Source organism: Rosa rugosa, chromosome 3, assembly GCF_958449725.1.
Source record: "Rosa rugosa chromosome 3, drRosRugo1.1, whole genome shotgun sequence".
Classification (NCBI taxonomy): Eukaryota; Viridiplantae; Streptophyta; class Magnoliopsida; order Rosales; family Rosaceae; genus Rosa; species Rosa rugosa.
Window position 1 is genome coordinate 45,827,836 of NC_084822.1, and position 17,292 is coordinate 45,845,127.

General features: G+C 41.1%; 5 protein-coding genes and 1 non-coding gene across 7 annotated transcripts; 3 read left to right on the forward strand and 3 right to left on the reverse strand.

The window, feature by feature from the left end:
• Positions 1 to 987: 987 nt before the first annotated feature.
• LOC133740888 (GDSL esterase/lipase At4g10955-like) lies at positions 988 to 2,906 on the forward strand. Its single transcript, XM_062168830.1, has one exon. The coding sequence runs from the start codon at positions 1,181 to 1,183 to the stop codon at positions 2,585 to 2,587; it is 1,407 nt and encodes a 468-aa protein (XP_062024814.1). The 5' UTR covers positions 988 to 1,180; the 3' UTR covers positions 2,588 to 2,906.
• A 1,501-nt stretch (positions 2,907 to 4,407) lies between these two features.
• Positions 4,408 to 7,367, reverse strand: LOC133739289 (uncharacterized). The gene is made up of 9 exons (XM_062167032.1): positions 7,247 to 7,367; positions 6,922 to 7,041; positions 6,497 to 6,558; positions 6,177 to 6,413; positions 5,923 to 6,090; positions 5,732 to 5,781; positions 5,227 to 5,359; positions 4,962 to 4,999; positions 4,408 to 4,882 (listed from the first exon to the last, which is right to left on the reverse strand). The coding sequence occupies exons 2-9, from the start codon at positions 7,034 to 7,036 to the stop codon at positions 4,786 to 4,788; spliced, it is 900 nt and encodes a 299-aa protein (XP_062023016.1). The 5' UTR covers positions 7,037 to 7,041; positions 7,247 to 7,367; the 3' UTR covers positions 4,408 to 4,785.
• A 133-nt stretch (positions 7,368 to 7,500) lies between these two features.
• Positions 7,501 to 9,779, forward strand: LOC133739290 (U1 small nuclear ribonucleoprotein C). Its single transcript, XM_062167033.1, has 6 exons — positions 7,501 to 7,616; positions 7,722 to 7,764; positions 8,017 to 8,058; positions 8,149 to 8,407; positions 8,806 to 9,078; positions 9,534 to 9,779. Exons 1-5 carry the CDS (start codon positions 7,609 to 7,611, stop codon positions 9,063 to 9,065), a joined length of 612 nt encoding a protein of 203 aa, XP_062023017.1. The 5' UTR covers positions 7,501 to 7,608; the 3' UTR covers positions 9,066 to 9,078; positions 9,534 to 9,779.
• A 290-nt stretch (positions 9,780 to 10,069) lies between these two features.
• Positions 10,070 to 14,102, reverse strand: LOC133739855 (uncharacterized). 2 transcript variants are annotated; one of them, XM_062167662.1, is made up of 8 exons: positions 13,944 to 14,102; positions 13,521 to 13,781; positions 11,453 to 13,272; positions 11,109 to 11,378; positions 10,863 to 10,943; positions 10,617 to 10,728; positions 10,448 to 10,534; positions 10,070 to 10,332 (listed from the first exon to the last, which is right to left on the reverse strand). In XM_062167662.1, exons 1-7 carry the CDS (start codon positions 13,996 to 13,998, stop codon positions 10,482 to 10,484), a joined length of 2,652 nt encoding a protein of 883 aa, XP_062023646.1. In that variant the 5' UTR covers positions 13,999 to 14,102; the 3' UTR covers positions 10,070 to 10,332; positions 10,448 to 10,481. The 2 variants fall into 2 exon arrangements, with proteins under 2 accessions (XP_062023646.1, XP_062023645.1); XM_062167661.1 differs by having other exon boundaries at positions 10,448 to 10,514; positions 13,944 to 14,101.
• A 111-nt stretch (positions 14,103 to 14,213) lies between these two features.
• TRNAP-AGG (transfer RNA proline (anticodon AGG)) lies at positions 14,214 to 14,285 on the forward strand. Its single transcript has one exon. It is a non-coding gene; the product is annotated as a tRNA-Pro (tRNA).
• Positions 14,286 to 14,882: 597 nt separating this feature from the next.
• LOC133737814 (exopolygalacturonase-like) lies at positions 14,883 to 16,880 on the reverse strand. The gene has a single exon (XM_062165303.1). It carries the CDS (start codon positions 16,878 to 16,880, stop codon positions 14,883 to 14,885), a length of 1,998 nt encoding a protein of 665 aa, XP_062021287.1.
• Positions 16,881 to 17,292: the final 412 nt, after the last annotated feature.

Below are 17,292 nucleotides of genomic sequence, written 5' to 3' on the forward strand. Positions count from 1 at the left end.
GCTCAAGCTTTCTGCCCGGAGGTGTTTGGCTTCTGGTTTTGGTGCTACATCTCTGGAAGGTGGCCGATCTTGTTTTGCTGGCGGCTTGGATTGATGGTGCGGTTCGAAATCGGCGGCGGCTAGGATCAGAGACACTGAAAACGGAGCCGGTTCGTGGTGAAGCGGCTTGTGGCGGTGTGGTTTGTCGTGATATGGGTCGTGGCGGTTTTGACTCGAGGCGAAGTAGTCACAGTGGTGGATCTGCGCTGGGATGGCTTGGTGGTCTGGAGGTGGAGGCTGGACTTGGGCCAAGCCAGGCCTGTTGGGCCTTCTTTTGGGCTACTTTGGACTGCACAACATTGGGCTGGTGTTTTTTGCCCTAGGTCCATCTCTATGTTTTTAGTTTTTGTCTAATTAAAATAATTTCCTTATATTTAGGAAGCTATGCACATGTGTGCACTCTATGTACCTCTAGCGCCTCTGGAGTAGTACCAAAGGATAATTCCCGCTACGTTTACGTATTTGATGTCTAATAAGTGGACCTATTTCTATGTACCACCCGTTATTACCACAACTTCTTGATCTGTTTGGAAAGAAAGCAGCAGGAGGGTATGTAATGACCACTTTGGCTCGTGATGAATGAAATCAAGACACGATTTTTGATTGATTAAAAAAAAAAAAAAAGTGAAATCCACACTTCACATTTTACAATCCACACTTCAAGTTTCATTTTTTTGTAACTTAAATTTTGTCTTTACTAATTTAAATTTTATATTTTTATGAGAATTTTAACCAAACAAGAAAAGATACACTACATATTATGGAGTGAATTTCACTCCCCTAAAAAAATAATGGAGGGTGTTGCAGCAATACTTAGCCCTCGCTCGGTTCCGTCGAAGTTAAGGAGCCACGCATATATTTAAATTCTCATATATTTGACTAATGTTAATATGAAAGTCGATCATAATGAATTTATTTTTACTATTTAAAAAAAAAAAATCTTTTCAATTTGTCACATTAATAGAAAGTCGACCATAAAAAGGTTACAAAACCCTAAGAATGTTCCTTACTTCCCCTTTACTGCTTAGTATTGGGAATGAACCAAACCTTCTTGATTGAGGAATGAAATTTATCCCTAAAACTACAGGTGCCACACGACTTGATAAAAGTCGAAACTTACGAAGATCGCTAGGAAATCACCATGATGAACATAGCTCACGGACTCGTAAGAGGCGGTCTGCATTCGCTAGAAGCCGTTTGCAAGGCAGTCTGCCACTTCGTGTGGCAGCCGGCCGCCGTCGCCAGAGCTGCTTCTCTTGAAGGGCAGATTATTTCTCAGCCACAAAATCTTCTTCCCGCAAAACCAGGTAAATTCGAGAGTGTATTCTTCCTCCTAGATTGGATAACCGGAGGCGGCCGCCGCGGCGGTGGTGCCGATCAGGATGTAGCCAAGGAGAAAGCAGTCGAAGCAAAGCCTCATCATCCGGACGATTTCCATGTGTGTGGTCCTCGCAATGTGTCACGCCCCAATTGGAGAGACCTGATCAGATCAAGTTGGAACGACGGCAAGTACAAAAGAACTGTGATTGCATGCTTCACACAAGCAATCTACTTGCTCGAGATGGACAGACAAGAGAAGAGAGATGCAGCTGCTGCTCTTGCTCCAAAGTGGTGGAAGCCCTTCAAGTATAAACTGACCCGAACTCTTGTTGACGAAAGAGATGGATCCATTTTTGGTGCAATTCTAGAATGGGATCAATCTGCAGCACTTGGTGATTTTGTTGTCATGAGACCAAGTGGCGCATCAAGAGCGGTTTTAGCTCTTAGAGGCACATTGCTGAAGTTCCCGACGATTAGAAGGGACATCGAGGATGACCTTCGGTACGTTGCTTGGGAGAGCTTGAAGGGTTCTGTTAGGTTTGGAGTAGCTTTGGAGGCTTTGAAATCAGTGGCCGAAAAGTATGGAAGTGACAATGTGTGCATTGCTGGCCATTCATTAGGAGCTGGTTTTGCTCTCCAAGTGGGAAAAGCATTAGCTAAACGAGGGATGTATGTAGAGACTCATTTGTTCAATCCGCCTTCAGTTTCGCTAGCAATGACCTTGAGGAATATTAGAGAGAAAGCAGGATTTGTTTGGAAAAGGTATATGTCAATGCTTCATTTGAGGACTGATCAAAGTCATGTTAAGCACAGTGAAGTAATAGTTAGGGGTAATGAGTGGACTAGTGGTTTTGGATTGAAGAACTGGATACCAAAATTTTCGGGTTTGAAGAATCGTGGTGTAGGTTTGGTAAAATGGTTGCCTCATTTGTATGTGAATAAAAGTGACTACATCTGTTGCTTTTATGCTGACGTTGACGACGGAATAGAAGGAAACAATGCTGGCGAAAAGGAGAATGTGTGTCGGAATTTAACAAATGGACAAGTAGCCGCGAAGCTGTTTGTGATGTCGAAGCCAAATCAAAGGTTTCTAGAGGCACATGGGTTACAGCAATGGTGGTCTGATGATTTGCAACTTCAGTTGGCTCTCAATAACAGTAAGCTTATCAGCAGGCAGCTGAGATCCTTGCATAGCCTTCCACGTCCTCAACTAACACTTGCTAGATAACAAGGGCGGCTTGTTTTCATTGTTTGATTAATAAATTGTTCTTATTATTAATTCATAATGTCCATTTGCTTAGAATAAAATAAAATAAGGTCCATCATGAGAAGCTGCACTTCCATCAGTGTTTTCATGTTTGTTATCTTCATGCTCTTCTCGGCTGCTTGGTACTCTGAAGAAGCAGCCTACAAGATTGAGCTCCAATAAGAAAACAGAGCAAGAAGCTCTGCAATTCAAGGCTTTGTGGGTAAATGTTGGAATGGTTCAGACCACTATTCGGGTATTGTTACTTTTACTTTTTTAACCCACCAGTCTGTACTGACTCTGTTCTATTCTCCGAAATGCCAAAGTGACGAGCTTTCTGTTCCTTTTTCATTTTGTACTATTGGACTAATACTTCTCCACTATTCCAGTTTGTCTTTCATGCTTACAGAAAAAGATAAAAGGAACAAGAATGATCAAATCTTTAGAAGAAGTTCATAGACTAGTTTCAATATATTGTTAATTTGTTATTTTATAAGGTGTTCTCTACTGTTAGATATCAGCAGTTATTTTCCTAACACTAGTCTTTTTTTTTTTTTGGAGACTAGTGTTAGGAATTCTTAAAACTGAAAAGTTTCAGGCTTCACTCTAGCTAGTCTCAGAAACCTTCAATCTTTAGTACTAGTGGAGAATGGGTTAATCTACTATTCTACTTTTTCACCACATTTTCTGTGTAAACCAAATCCCAAGATTCCAGTGTCCAAATTTGTGTCGATTCCCATGTCCAGATTCATGTCTTCCATCAGCCAAGTCATAGAAACTTCCTTAGGTTCTCCTTGGTGATGAAAACTGGCTCATATTCTCTGTAACAATAGCAGCTGCAGTTTTCTCCAAAACCAAAACCAAGTAGCGCCCTGCCTGCCATCTTAGTCAGCTTTGCCATTGGAATCGAGAAGGTCTGGTGGTAGCCTGCAAAGGTCATCTGGCCTCTAAGACCATGCATCATTTCCCATTTGGGTTTAGAACTACTAGTGGTATCTAACTTGAACCCAGAAAAATCGAATGGAAATTTCTTTACCCAAGGCTTTTGCTTGCAAACCAGTAAAAGCTCACCTCTGGAGGACCAAGTAAAGAGCGATCAATCCATGGACCCCACGGCGGGATACCAGTTACAAATTTCTTGCCCATATTCTTACTACTTTTGCCTTTGCCTTGATCATCAAGTAACACATCTAATGGATCAAAAACAACTATCAAGAGCTCCCCAGCCTTTCACAATGCAATCAGCACAATAAGAATCTTGTTCTCCTCCTCATAGGGGCATTTATAGGCAATATCTTGAATTAAACTAGGAAAGTAAACATAATCCAACTAGATAATTAGACTAAATGAATTTAACTTAAATTGCTTCAGTTGGCTGGTCATTCACTACTGCACCATCCATTGAGACCTAGGCAAGAAATATGGACCCTCTAAGAACCTGAGACTGGGTCAGAGAACACATAATTTCATTCCGCAGTCCTTGAGGTGTTAAATATACATGAGCTTACTTTGCTCGGGGGCAATGGCGCTCTGATGATTTGGAACTTCAGCTGGCTCTGCATAACAGTAAGCTTATCAGCAGGCAGCTGAGATCCTTGTACACTTCCAGGTCCTCAACAAACACTTGCTAGATAGCAAGGGCGGCTTGTTTTCATTGTTTGATGAATACATAGTTCATTTTAGGTAATCAAAAGTTCAAAACTCCTACATGTATCTCCTTCAGATTTTTATACTCGATCGGACAGCAAGTCATGGAATTTTCACTTGTTATCGAAAAAAAAAAAAACCATGAAAGGACAGCATAACACAATGAAACTACATTTCTTTTATTGCAACATAACATGAAGACAGAAGTATAACAGTTCTTGAAGATACTGTTCTGTTCAATCGGATACATCCAGGTGATTTAAAAATGTTGGATGGATTATGGTACACAAAATAACCTGATCAAATAATTGGACCCTCCTAATGGGGTATGATGATATGCAGGGACATCATTCTCAAACAGATTCCCTTCATAGTGGTACTTCAAAAATCAGCTACAAAGTCGAACAAAGCCGCTAGTAAAAAATGACAAACCAAAAATGGGTATTTTCATGATCTGAGAACTTGAAGAGATCAAATTTTTCATATATAGGAGTCAGATTAGGCAATTGCAGACTCCCAATCCCAAGGCTAGATTAGATTGCTTTCAATCCAGCAAGCTCACGTAGCTTCTCACAGACTACAAAGGTAATTGTCGTTTGTGGACCCAATCTTGCAAACATTGCAAGGCTCCTGAAAAATATGTACTGTTTTTAGATTGCACGAAACCAAATATGCAAGGGCAGTGTCCAGGGCCTGAAAAGAAACTCACCCCTTGTAAAGACCTCTTGGGCCTTCTGTACGCAGGACCTGAAACCACACATCACAACACATTAGATAAGGAACATAGTCAAGTTGTTAGGTTTGAGACCGTGAGGTTCAAGATGATCCACAGAGTCTATAGGAGCATGTGATAGCTTTTCCAAAACAATTTATTTAATGTGTGAAACTCTGTCATAGGAGCAAATGAACGGGCAGCTACATAAAAAGAAAGCAAAAACTGTGCAGTAAAAAAGCATTTCAGTCGACTTCATTACCTGATATGCACAATGAAATCCATTTCTATAGCTTCCAACTCTTTCAGATTCCTGTTGCAGCATGAGACGGGTTTTTATCATGTCTACAGGTGCTGTCAGGAGGGTACTCACCATGCCTGCAACTGTGCTTGAGCTTCATAAGGTGCAGCGTATAGTCAGTTTTGCTAAATAAATTTCACAAAAATAAGAATTTGACAGACTTTTTAGATTATATTAGAACATGAATAGCTCATATTCTAAACAAAAACAAGTACAGTATCTCACACAGAATAAGTCAATAAACATACACAAGTTTCCAAATCAACTATTTGTCCCAAAAAGAATATATATTATCAGATTTCTTCAGTTTTCACTTCTTTCTGCATGTGCGTTTGCATGCGTGTTTCAATGACAGCGACTTCCAGTTGTTTATAAGATGTCAGGTTTTCAGTGCACATTAATCTACTTCAATTGAAGAAATGAAAAGATCTCAGACAATAATTTTTATAAATATGCAGTGTCATACGTGAGATGTAGATGGAATCCTTCTTCAAGTGGTGTCCACCTAATCAACATCTGCAATAATAGGAAGTTGATAGAATTAACAGAAAGTTAAACACAATTACTGTTTGTACTAGCAATCAAACATTAATGATTAGAAACTGGAAATTACTTGGTGGATATTGAAAGCGAAAAATAGCATGCTTAGAACTTGACCCGCTTGGTTTCGTCATAGGTTGCAAGTTGTGATGCAGTCAATGTAGCAGCTCTAGCCATAGCAGGGCCAACACCCTTCCAAAGAGCTTTCACTCCCTCTTCACCAATGATTGCACGCACTTCTCCAGCTGCACCTTTCCTCAAGTTCGGATTCATCTGTAGTCGCACCTAATGGTAGGAGACAAATGATTTTTAAGTCGAGTTTGGAAACAGGAAGAAAATAAGTTTAATAATGTCTTGCATGGTGCCATTACCTTCAAAACCTCAACTGGATTCGTCAGTGCAGTTGCGATTGCACCACCAAATCCCGCGGATCCAATCTTAACAAAAACATTGTTGGACCCAAACGCCCAATTGCAGGCATACTTTGAGGGTTCATACAAGCCTAAACGGAGACCTCCATAAAGAACAGACCTTGTCAATGCAGGCGTCAATCCCAGATACAAAAATCTTGGTCCTTCATTCTTAAGAACTTGAAGAAACAATCGTCCCTGTACAACACCCTCATAATCAATCTACATCGATCCGTTCAAACAAGAATACAAGTACTAAAAGTCTAGCTAGGGAAAAGTACCATTCCAGTTAGAGGACCTTTCTGCCCAACAAGTTGCATTTGCAGCCTAACTTTGAGCACATCTGCATCCCAAATCGAGACAAATTTTAAATCCTTGCTTCTATAAGCCAACATGAAGCTTGGTAACGATTTATTCATACAATCGATGTCTGTACCTAATTTGTTACCAAATCTTGATACCAAAAACTATACGAAAGACAGAGCAATACCGATTCGATTGACCCCAACCAAACGAAACTTTCAACATAATAAAAAGCTATAAATAACAAAACTTGAGGTATGAAACTATGCCCACATTCGAGTTTCAATCTCAATGCACCATCACAAAGATTATGCAAAGAGTGCCATAACGCAAACAAACACATTGGAAGCTGAGATAGTAATTTTTTTTTTTTTGTACTTTTTTTCTTCTCCTGAGAAATTACCTAAAGGGTGAGTTACTGCGGTAGCCACCGCAACGGAAAGTCCACTTGTACCGAAATGATAGGCCACCCCGGACGGTGACACCAAACCCCAACTCAGCTTCTCATCCGCTTTCATTCTCCCTGAAAATTACCATAAACCCTCAAATACTGAATTCTACGTTTCTGTTGGAGATCCGAAAGAAAGTTGAAGCCTTAGGATAAAAACTTCAACTTTTCCGCTTAGTTTCATTTCCAACAAACACATAATATAAAGCGTTGATAGATATTCCACAGTTTTCTAAATAAAACAGAAGGTGAAATTCCGGAGGTGGAAGAATCACAGAACCTGAACCAAAACCAAAACCCAGATTTTCCGGACGCAGATTTGAGCTTCCGAGTTTCTCTCCCTCAAACTTGGAGCTCTCTCTTGACTTTTCGCCGCCCCTGTCCGAATAAGAAAATTCGGATGCCAAAACGACGCATCGGTTTTTATATCCTCTTCCGCCAAAAATGATAAACGACACGTCGTTTGGCGCACTCCATTTTGGGCCTTCTGAGAAACATGGACCGACTTTAAAATTTATAGTCGGAAAAGCCCAGAAGCATCGTCATTCTTCTTCTTCTTCTTCTTCTTCTTCTCTCTCGCGCTTAGGGTTTTAGCATCACTTCAGTGCTTCTCAGTTCTCGAATTTCCAAAGATTCAGAGCAATGCCTCGGTAAGACCTCTTTATCATTCGATCAAGTACTAAGCTTCAAGAATATTCTTATCCTGAATATTTGATTTTCGCATCTAATTGTTTTTTTTTGGTTCCAATTTTCAGGTATTACTGCGATTACTGCGATACGTATTTGACCCACGATTCGGTAAACACCTCTCCGTCCCTTTCTTGTTTTGGATCGAATTTTGAATTGTGATTTCATTGTTTCTAGAAGCTAAGAGTTAAAAGACGGTTAGATTAAGCTGGAAAGAGGATTTGGGTTTAGTAAATGTTAAATGGGAGAATAGGGTAGCTGCTAGCTGATTAAAGTTTGGTTCTTGTTATTTTTTTTTTTATATTTTTTTTCGAGTTTTGTGGATTGACCATGTTCAAGTTTTTGTTTCTTGGTGTTTTGCAGCCTTCGGTTCGAAAGCAGCACAATGCGGGTTACAAACACAAGGCAATACTGGTTTTTGTTTCTGTGTCGTTAGTGTAATGTATACTGTGTTTTTCTCTGTTCCTTTTGCTAATTTGGTGTATAATTGCACAGGCAAATGTGCGGCAGTACTATCAGCAATTTGAGGAGCAACAAACTCAGAGTTTGATTGACCAAAGGATTAAGGAACATCTTGGCCAGACTGCAGCTTACGGGCAAGTTGGCGCAGCTTACAATCAGCATCTAATGGCTCGGCCTCGCCTTCCTGTTCTACCAAACCCTATGATGCCACAAATGCCTGGAGGTCCACCAATGGCTCCAGGGATTAGACTTCCTGTTTTGCCAAGACCTGGAGGTCCACCAATGGCTCCAGGTAATGTGGATTGCTTATTTCCGTGGTTTTCGTTATCATATCACTATATCAGTGGAGTGTTTTGTTAATTTATGCGTGCATTTTGCATATAGAAGCGCACATTTTGTAGTTTGTGCTGCTTCACCAAACCAATGCCATTAATGTTCTGGCATGTTTCTATCTATCTTTCTGATGGGTATACGCTATTGAGATTGACTTGATTATATTGCAAATCATGCACACCTAGTTACTGTTCTTCAACCATCTGCATTTTTGTATAAAGGGATTAGAATTTACACTTGATTCTATTCTTCTGGCCAGACATCCATCAGTTAATCATTATAACCGTTGCCAGCAGAATTTGACCATATGTAATACCCACGATGTCTTGTATTGACTCTTTTTCCTGGTGTTGACAGGAGTATACCAACAACAACCCATGATGCAAATGATGGCTCCACCTGGGGCTCCTGGGATGCCTGGTCAAGTAAATATTCCCATGAGGCCTCCCACTTTGAGTGCTCCACCATCAGTTCCCGGCAGTGCACCACCCAATGCTACTAACGGTGCCCCTTCTGTGGCTGCACCCCCAATGTATCAACCTAATCCAACAGCGCCAACAAGCGGAGGCTATGATAGTTTCAATTTAAATGCACAGCCTCCTGAATCTAGTCAGTGATGTAGTTCAATTGGTATGTTGTATTTCTATACTTCTGAAAACTGAAGCATCTTGGAATTATGTATTGGATATTGATTGTTATGAGAGTAGATTGGAAATTAATGATGAATGGAACAGTTGTATCTACTTCTGTCACTTGCCTGCATAGTGCTTATTCTAAAAGAACACCATCTGTTAACAAAGTTAAGTGCAAAATTACTGCAGTGTGTGCACACTGTCAAGAATTCAGTTTATTGGCGTTTTCTTCTATGGTTCTTTTTTTCCTGCTCAAGTGTATAAACTTGTATTACTGGTGCCAAAGGTATTTGAATTTCCACGTTAGTTTTGGAAGTTTCACATCGCATGAATCCACTTGCACCTATAAAAGTCACTTGTAACAGCTATTGCATTTTTAAAGTGCATCTGTCACCGTGATTTTGTGTTATGAATATGGTATTGTTGTGACTTCCATGGTATTGCTCATTACAGGCAATCATGAGAAAACCAGGATCACTCTTCTTGCAGCACTTCTGTTGGAGAAGTCTTCTGCCATGACTTTTTCCCATGGTTTGCAGCATGTGATGTGAATGAGAAGCTTGTTATTTGTTATCCAGTGTAGAGAATTGTGAATTGTGCGATTAACATTTTTGTAAACATTTAACATATGGATAACGTTGTTGAAACGGAGGTCTTGTTATAAATGGCTATCATATTTGAACTGCTACTGTTCTGTTAGACCAAGCTTTTGTAAGCAACCATTTAGTCATGGTTTCTGTATATATTTAGTTTCTTGATTTTTTGTTTTGTTTTTCAGGAGTCCATAAATACCAATGCAATGGTAATGGGGCTCGGTTCGGTTGCTCAAAGGGTCATGTTATGGCCTTAGACATGTAGTGATGGATTTTAGCAACTATTATACACTCTAGGTCCACCCCTTTTCCTGTCCCGAATTCGGTTTACTGTTCCAATAAATACCATCTGAAAAAGAAAGAAAAAATAACCAGAGACAAGTGATGGAAGCTGATCCTTGATCTTAAATACTGTACATATATATCCAGGCTTAACCACACAACACAAACAACAGGAGCTAATACCATGCTACAAATTGCCATCACCATGCCAAAAATTTCCAAACTGTATACCAGGTTAAACAATAACCATGGCATTTGTAAGGAAAAGCATTCCGAACAAAAATGACAGACACAAAATTAGCTACATGGTTTTATACAGTCCTCCTCATTATGTGGAAGGCCGATCTTTCTTGACAACATTGGTGAAGAGCTGATGTCTGCAAAGCAAGGACTTGTTAGAATCATTTCTCACAACAAATGCACCTTACTCACTACCCTAATGGAAAAACTTATAAATTGCTAAAACCCAAAATGCATATACACCACACTGACCTCTTGTATTCCAGTCTCTGGATAACTATACCATTTAGTAAAAGTTCTGAACTGTAAACTGCTGCACCTGCAAATATTTACAAGAATCTAACTTACTGAGTGATGAATTTCCCAAAAAAAAAGAAAAAAAGAGAAAGAAAAAAAAGAAGATGGGTGGTTTATCAAATACCTTTCTCAAGGAAAGGTAGACAGATTGCTTCATCTTCTTCACAAGAAAGAATCAATAATTCATTGAAAATCTTTTTACCCTTTGCGGCAGATATCTGAGCTTTCTCCACTGGCTGACCAATACAACATTTTATTGAGATTTCATAAACAAAAAGGGTGAATGGTAATCCAGGAGAATCATGGAAATCAGTAATGAATTACTAACAAGTAACAACTAAATCACATATGTAACGGCAGATATAGATACCTCGCCCTGAGCTGTCTTCACCAAGCTGGTCATCATTTCTTTTCCAGGTTTTATGTTCGGAGTAATGAAGACTTTTTGACCCTGCTAGGAAGAGAATACATTATAGGCACCAGAAAGGAAAATAGGTGATAAGACGTCATAGCACACTGGACACTGGCAAATAGAACCACCGCAACACAGGAATGTGCAAATGCAGAAGAGAGAGAGCTCAGACTAGTTAAGAATGAGAAAAAGCTTACACATCACCTTTAGAAGCGGACACCGTTTTGCACAGTCCAGTGAAACAAGCATGCTAAAACCAATTTCCTTTTCCTTTTTGGCATCCCTCAGAATATAGCTTTTCTCACTAATCAAACAGTTTGCTTCCCCACAACTCTCAAGCCACAAATGTGTTACCACTGGTTTACCAAGAGCAATGAATTCCAACATATTCCTTGTACGTGCAAATTGATCTGCTATAAAGTGTGTTGCATCCATAGAACATGAAGCAACGGATAGGCCCAGTCGTGCAATGATCTATAAGCAGAAAATATATAACATTAGATGTGGACCATTTAGCTGTTTAAAAATCAGACAAATTCAAAACGTACCTTTTTCTGCTGCTTAATGATATCATCATCCAAATGCTGGCTAAACAGAACTTGAACATAGGCCATACTTCTTCGCCTTCTCAAATCTTTCCAAGCAAAATCTGGCATCGACTCAGGGACACCTAGTCCAATAAGCTCTTTCATAAGAGATGATTTGGGTAAGTTTTTGTTGCATGGCTTTTTGTGATAGTCATGAGATACATATTTGGATGATCCCACATTTATGCCAGTGGTAGAGTTAGATGGCGCAGTACATTCCGTACCAGAAGATGTAGGATCTGTCCCAACTAGCTCGCCAGATTGCAATTCAAACAAGGTTCTGTCAGAGTTGTTATCTAAGGAAAGCACCGGTGGGCAATACGATGATTGTTCTTTCCCCGCCATATTGTTGCTGCTTTCTGGCCTTTCATCAGAATGGGAACTGTCCTTTTTGTCAAGTAGTGGAAATGGAGTAGAAGGAACAGGAGCTCTGCAGGAATTGCTTCGAGCATTGCGACCTGTTCTTTTCCCTTTGGGATGACTCCATAGACCTAGTTTTAAGCTACAGGCTTCTCTGCTACTATTTCCCTCCGATGAAACATAAACTGAACGACTTTCTTTTGCACCTATTCTCTTTCTCCTGTATGTGACAATGTTGTCCTTCTTAACATTGTTCTTCTTTTCTACTGGCTCGTCTGATCCAGCCTCAGAACTACTGATCATTTCAGGTGATTGAGCTTTTAAACATCTCTTCTTTCTTCTGTATGTAACAATACCATCCCCCACACCATTGTTTGATCCATCCTCGGTCCTTCTTGACCTACCCCCTGACGTTGACTGGGTAGTCTGGTGTTTTCCAGAAGAAGAAACCTTGGAATAATCAGCTGCACTCTGTAGCTTCCTTTTCTTGACAGACTTGGGAGATTCTATACATAAACTATCGTTGGCCTCGGCAAAATTACTACAAGACTCACCAAAAAATCTGCTTCTCTTCACATTTGTTACTGCCGCCAAATCAGGATCTAACTCTTGCTTCTTAGATTGTTTTTGAGATGAAGCACCTGCTCTCCTTGGTACTCTAGTGGAGCGGTTTCTTCGGTTTACATTTGTGCTAATACCTGCTACATTAGAAAAATCACTCTTTTGAGGAGAGCAATGTTCCAAAGAAGCTGTATTCTCTTTAGCACCTCCTGAACCAACATCCGCAGTATTGCAGCCAGGATGGCCCCCATATGCTAAGGCCTCCATAGCTTCAGCAGCAATTTGAGTGTTAAAACCAATATCAAACATGTCAACTATATTTCCTCCTTCCTCACTAGGTTCCAGCTGGAGTTCTGTTGGTTTTGCATATAAATAATCTTCTGATGCATTGACAGACTCGTTTTCAATCTTGCCTTCAGATTCTGTGATTTCCTTATGGAGGTTTCGAATTATGCTCCTCTCTTTTTTGCCCCCATCACCTGAGCTAATACATTTTGTATCATTAGCATGCCTGACTTTCTCTTTCCTTGCAACACCAGATCTCTCCTTGCCCTCAGGATTAACCAAAGATGATTCCATCTTCTTGTCTAAAAAACGAAGTGCTCCATTCTCCTCAGGATCAACCCATTCAAAGGCTTTGGCTTTTTCATTTTGAGACCTGAGTTCAACCAACCTCGCCAAACTATGAGTCCCCTTTGTGTTTGTAACAGGAGGGGATTTCACCTTGGTGGTTTTCCTGTTGGCAGTTCCTGGAGAATAAAAACTAAGATCGTCGTTCAACGTCACAAAATGATCCACAAAATCAAGTGCATTGGCTTGGGATTCCTCCCCTGGTTCCTGAGAGTCAACGTAGCTTAACCCTGCAACAGCACAGACCTTTCATCCTTCACCCCTCAATTGTATCAAAATTAGTTCAAGTAACATGTCATTCAAATTAGTCAAAGCAAAGATTTTTCATAAGATCACTTCTTCAAGCATTCATTAAACACAAATAACTTCATATCATCAACACAATTCAACACCAACTTCTATGAACAAGATTACAACAACAAAAGAAAAACGAAAAAGCCCCAAATCAAAAATCTCATTCCAATGCAAATATACTAACCTGCAGCGCATATTCGATCCGAAGACAAATTTCTAACAGTCACTATTCGGCTTCCATTAACTTCCTCATCCTCACTGTCAAGCACCACTTCATCCTCAAACCCACTCATACCAGTCCTCGTCTTCTCATCGCAATCCGAACCATCCACCAACTGGGTTTCCTCCATTAATGGGCTATCAGGCACCATAGTCTCATCAAAGGGCTCGGTGTCTTGGAATTGGGGGTGGTTCTGATCATCTTCATCTTTGAGCTTATTAAACCCTAATCAGAAGCCAACAAATACTCTAATCAATAAAAGTATAAAACCCACTTCGAAATACAAAACAAAGTAGCAAGATATAGAATCAGAAACATGATTTCGCTAATAAAATCGCAGTAAAACATAAAAATGAATGATCTAATTTAGTGATGAACAAAAATTACCAGATGGGTGAGAGTGAGAATCAGAGGTGTGGGTCTGGGCGTGAGAAACAGCCATGGCCCAGAAGGGTTGTGCGATCTGAAAGACTGAAATTTGATCGCTGTAGTAGTGGAATTAGAGGAGACCCATATGGAAATTGGGGAAGGTGTATTTAATTTTTGATTTTGAGTTTTTTAGGGTTTTGGAGGGAAAATCAAAAAGGCGGACACACTTTGTAGTTGGGGTTTCCGAGATTCGTACAGATAAGACAAAGTTTGTAACCAATAACAAATGGGCATTTGGTCTAGTGGTATGATTCTCGCTTAGGGTGCGAGAGGTCCCGAGTTCAATTCTCGGAATGCCCCCTAATTTATTTTATTTTTTTTGTTTCAATTTTTTAATGTTTCAATAGTGTGTGTTAACCAGTGTACAATAATTTACCCGATGAACATGCTAAAAGGGCGATGTGGCAACTCAACATATGTGTAATTTTTTTTTTTGTAAGTAGATGGTTAGTGTTTAATTACAAGTATGGGGTGGTTTAGGGGATTGGAATAACATTGAAAATGACCCACCCTGTGGCCAGCAGATTTAAGGGACCTAGGTTGATTAAATACCAAGGTTCGTGCGTCTGCGATGCAGTGATTAGTCCGGCTACGCTGGGATACACTGCATGAAGGTGTGTGTGGTTACTACTGTCGTCCAAACCTCAAAAAAAAAAAAAAAAACATTGAAAATGACCCTCCCGGTAACAAATTCAATGAAGAAGAAGAAAGAGGTATTAGTACAAAGTACTTTGAAGATATTTCATTTAACATTGTAAAATTGTTTACATTACAATTACAAAGTTAGAGTTTAATTGATTATCTACATTACAATTTGATAGTGCTTCAATTTGTTTTGGTACCATTGTCTAGTCTTCCTCGCAGAACACCTATACAGTGGAAAAAGAGCCATGCAGATCATAACAAGGCGTGCAGCAACCACAAAGCCAGGGCGGAACTAAGCACCATCACTTTGACTGTCGGTTTTTGCCCCAAAATACTGCCGGCGGCGGAGGATGTTGGTCCAAAACCACCATCATCAGTATGAGACAGAGGATATGGATACCCATACACCATTATTATCGGCGGAGACGAATCGTCTGATGCTACCGTAGGGGGAGGAGGTGTGTCCACCATCGGCGGAAGAGGAGGTGATACGAATGGTGGCGGCGAAAGAGGCAGTAAAAATGGTGGAGGAGAAGGTGAAACTAATGGAGGCGGCAAAAGAAGAGGTACAGATGGTGGCGGTGGAGGTAAAACAAATGGCGCCGGCGGCGAAAGAGGACGTGAAGATGGTGGCGGAGAAGGTAAAACGAATGGCGGCGGCAAAGGAGGAGGTAAAGATGGTAGCGGTGAAGGTGAAATAAATGGCTCCAACGGCGAAAGAGGAGGTGAAGATGGTGGTGGAGAAGGTAAAACAAATGGCGGCGGCAAAAAAGGAGGTAAATATGGTGGCGGTGAAGGTGAAGCAAATGGCGCCGGCGGTGAAAGAGGAGGCGAAAATGGTGGCGGAGAAGGGGAATGGTGTTTTTCTACCGGAGGCGGGGGTAGTGACTGTTGTACTGGTACCGGTGGAAGAGTAGGTGAAGCCGGCAGCGGCGGTGGAAGAGGAGGTGAAGCCGGCAGAGGCGGTGAAGCCAGCAGCGGCAGTGGAAGAGGAGGTGCAGCCGGCATCGGCGGTGGAAGAGGAGGTGAAGTCGACGGCGGCGGTGAATTATCTATTGGTATGTCACCTAGATTGGCACAAGCAAGAGCCTTAGTCACGCCAGTAATTCTCGGCTTGACATTATTACACACAGACGTGATTTCGTCTTTTTTGTCTCCACTGTAAATGAGATCAATATCGGACAGCTCCACATTCCGGCACGGCACGCTGTGACTACAGTCGAGCTTGACGGTAACCGGAGACGAAGACGAGCCCCTGATATCCTTGAACGTCACGTTACTGATCTGGACTTTGGATGGAATCATTAGCTTACACGACTTGCCTTTGTCACAGTAGTTCTGGTCGATGAGGATAGGGTTCTTCACATTCACCATGACCATGTCTTGGAAGAGTATATTCCAAGCAACGCTTGTTGCTGGAGAACCAGGCCATGTCTTGATTCTCGCGCCGTTGCTTGTGCCGGTAAGCGTGCAGTTCTTGACCGTGACGCCGACCACCGGCTGTTCGTCTGGATACTTTCCTAGACTGCCTATGCTTATTCCATGACCTGGTCCGCAAGTAATGTTGGACACTAGGATTTGGTTGGAGCCATCGCCAATTGAAACACAATCGTCACCGGTTGCAATGTAGGAGTCGGAGACTGTGATCTTGGTCGAACTAGAGATGTGGATTCCGTCGGTGTTAGGACTGTCTTCGGGTGCTGTGATGGTGAGCCGTTGGAACGTAACGTTGTTGCAGCCATGAACACTAATGTGGAACTTTGCGCTGTCGATTGAAGCTATGTCGCTAATTGTGGAATTGTTGACAGTTTGGAACCTAATATCAACGGGAGTAGAGTCATGATTCTCCTTCCAAGAAAGGGCTCCTTGTCCGTCGATAGTTCCACCGCCGGACAAGGTGAGCATGTCGATGTTGTTAAAGGAAATCCAAGAGTCATCGAGTTGGCTCCGGTCTTTCGGAGCCTGCAATGTTCCTTGGAGCTGAAACTGAAAAGGCTCCTTGCAAGGACCTTCAAATTTTGCTTCTTGTAATAACTTGTATGTTCCCCTCGGAACAAGGACAGTACTCGTTGACGTTGATGCACACGCATCTGTCCATGCCATTGTCAATGCCTTTGAAATATCCGAGTTGGGCTTTCCACCATATTTTGAGCTTGTCACATCGAAGACATTGGATTGATCAGCTACAGCGGTGGATGCTAAAAATGAGAGCAAAAGTATTGCCAGAATGTTCATCGATTTCAGACCCATGATGAGGATGCGGAATAAGATTGCAAGACTATGTTATGAAGTACTCTGCTAGCTGCTTGTAGGATGTTTGTGTATTTATAGGAATGAACAAGAGTATAAATTCCCAATCCTTTTAGATATCCAGCCACCAACATTTTGGAAAGTTAAAAGAAAACAATAGTCAAGTAACAGAAGGGCAAGCAGTTGTTTTTCCTAGTAGGAATTGGTAACATTTCTCTTGTTCTGTTTAGCAAAGACGTATTCCTGGTGCTTCCAGGTAACCTGTTCTGTCTGCAGTATAAAACAACATTGTTTTCGTATCTCATTCCACTGTGCTTGGAACTATTGTTCCATATATCATGTTGCTTTCTAGGTTTCTGATACATACAACTCTATGGTGATTGACTTGAAGTACTTGCTGCGAATCTGGCAC

What these genes read in the sequence shown, in the direction of transcription:
- LOC133739290 (XM_062167033.1), top strand. An exon ending in CGTATTTGACCCACGATTCG is followed by an intron (nt 7,765 to 8,016) that starts GTAAACACCTCT and finishes GGTGTTTTGCAG; the next exon opens with CCTTCGGTTCGAAAGCAGCA. An exon ending in AGGTCCACCAATGGCTCCAG is followed by an intron (nt 8,408 to 8,805) that starts GTAATGTGGATT and finishes TGGTGTTGACAG; the next exon opens with GAGTATACCAACAACAACCC.
- LOC133739855 (XM_062167661.1), bottom strand. Translation starts at nt 13,998, where the DNA reads ATGGCTGTTTCTCACGCCCAGACCCACACCTCTGATTCTCACTCTCAC. An exon ending in TGAAGACAGCTCAGGGCGAG is followed by an intron (nt 10,729 to 10,862) that starts GTATCTATATCT and finishes TGTATTGGTCAG; the next exon opens with CCAGTGGAGAAAGCTCAGAT. An exon ending in TCTACCTTTCCTTGAGAAAG is followed by an intron (nt 10,515 to 10,616) that starts GTATTTGATAAA and finishes AAATATTTGCAG; the next exon opens with GTGCAGCAGTTTACAGTTCA.
- LOC133737814 (XM_062165303.1), bottom strand. Translation starts at nt 16,880, where the DNA reads ATGGGTCTGAAATCGATGAACATTCTGGCAATACTTTTGCTCTCATTT.
- LOC133740888 (XM_062168830.1), top strand. Translation starts at nt 1,181, where the DNA reads ATGATGAACATAGCTCACGGACTCGTAAGAGGCGGTCTGCATTCGCTA.
- LOC133739289 (XM_062167032.1), bottom strand. Translation starts at nt 7,036, where the DNA reads ATGAAAGCGGATGAGAAGCTGAGTTGGGGTTTGGTGTCACCGTCCGGG. An exon ending in ATCCAGTTGAGGTTTTGAAG is followed by an intron (nt 6,091 to 6,176) that starts GTAATGGCACCA and finishes TCCTACCATTAG; the next exon opens with GTGCGACTACAGATGAATCC. An exon ending in GATTTCATTGTGCATATCAG is followed by an intron (nt 5,000 to 5,226) that starts GTAATGAAGTCG and finishes GTGTGGTTTCAG; the next exon opens with GTCCTGCGTACAGAAGGCCC.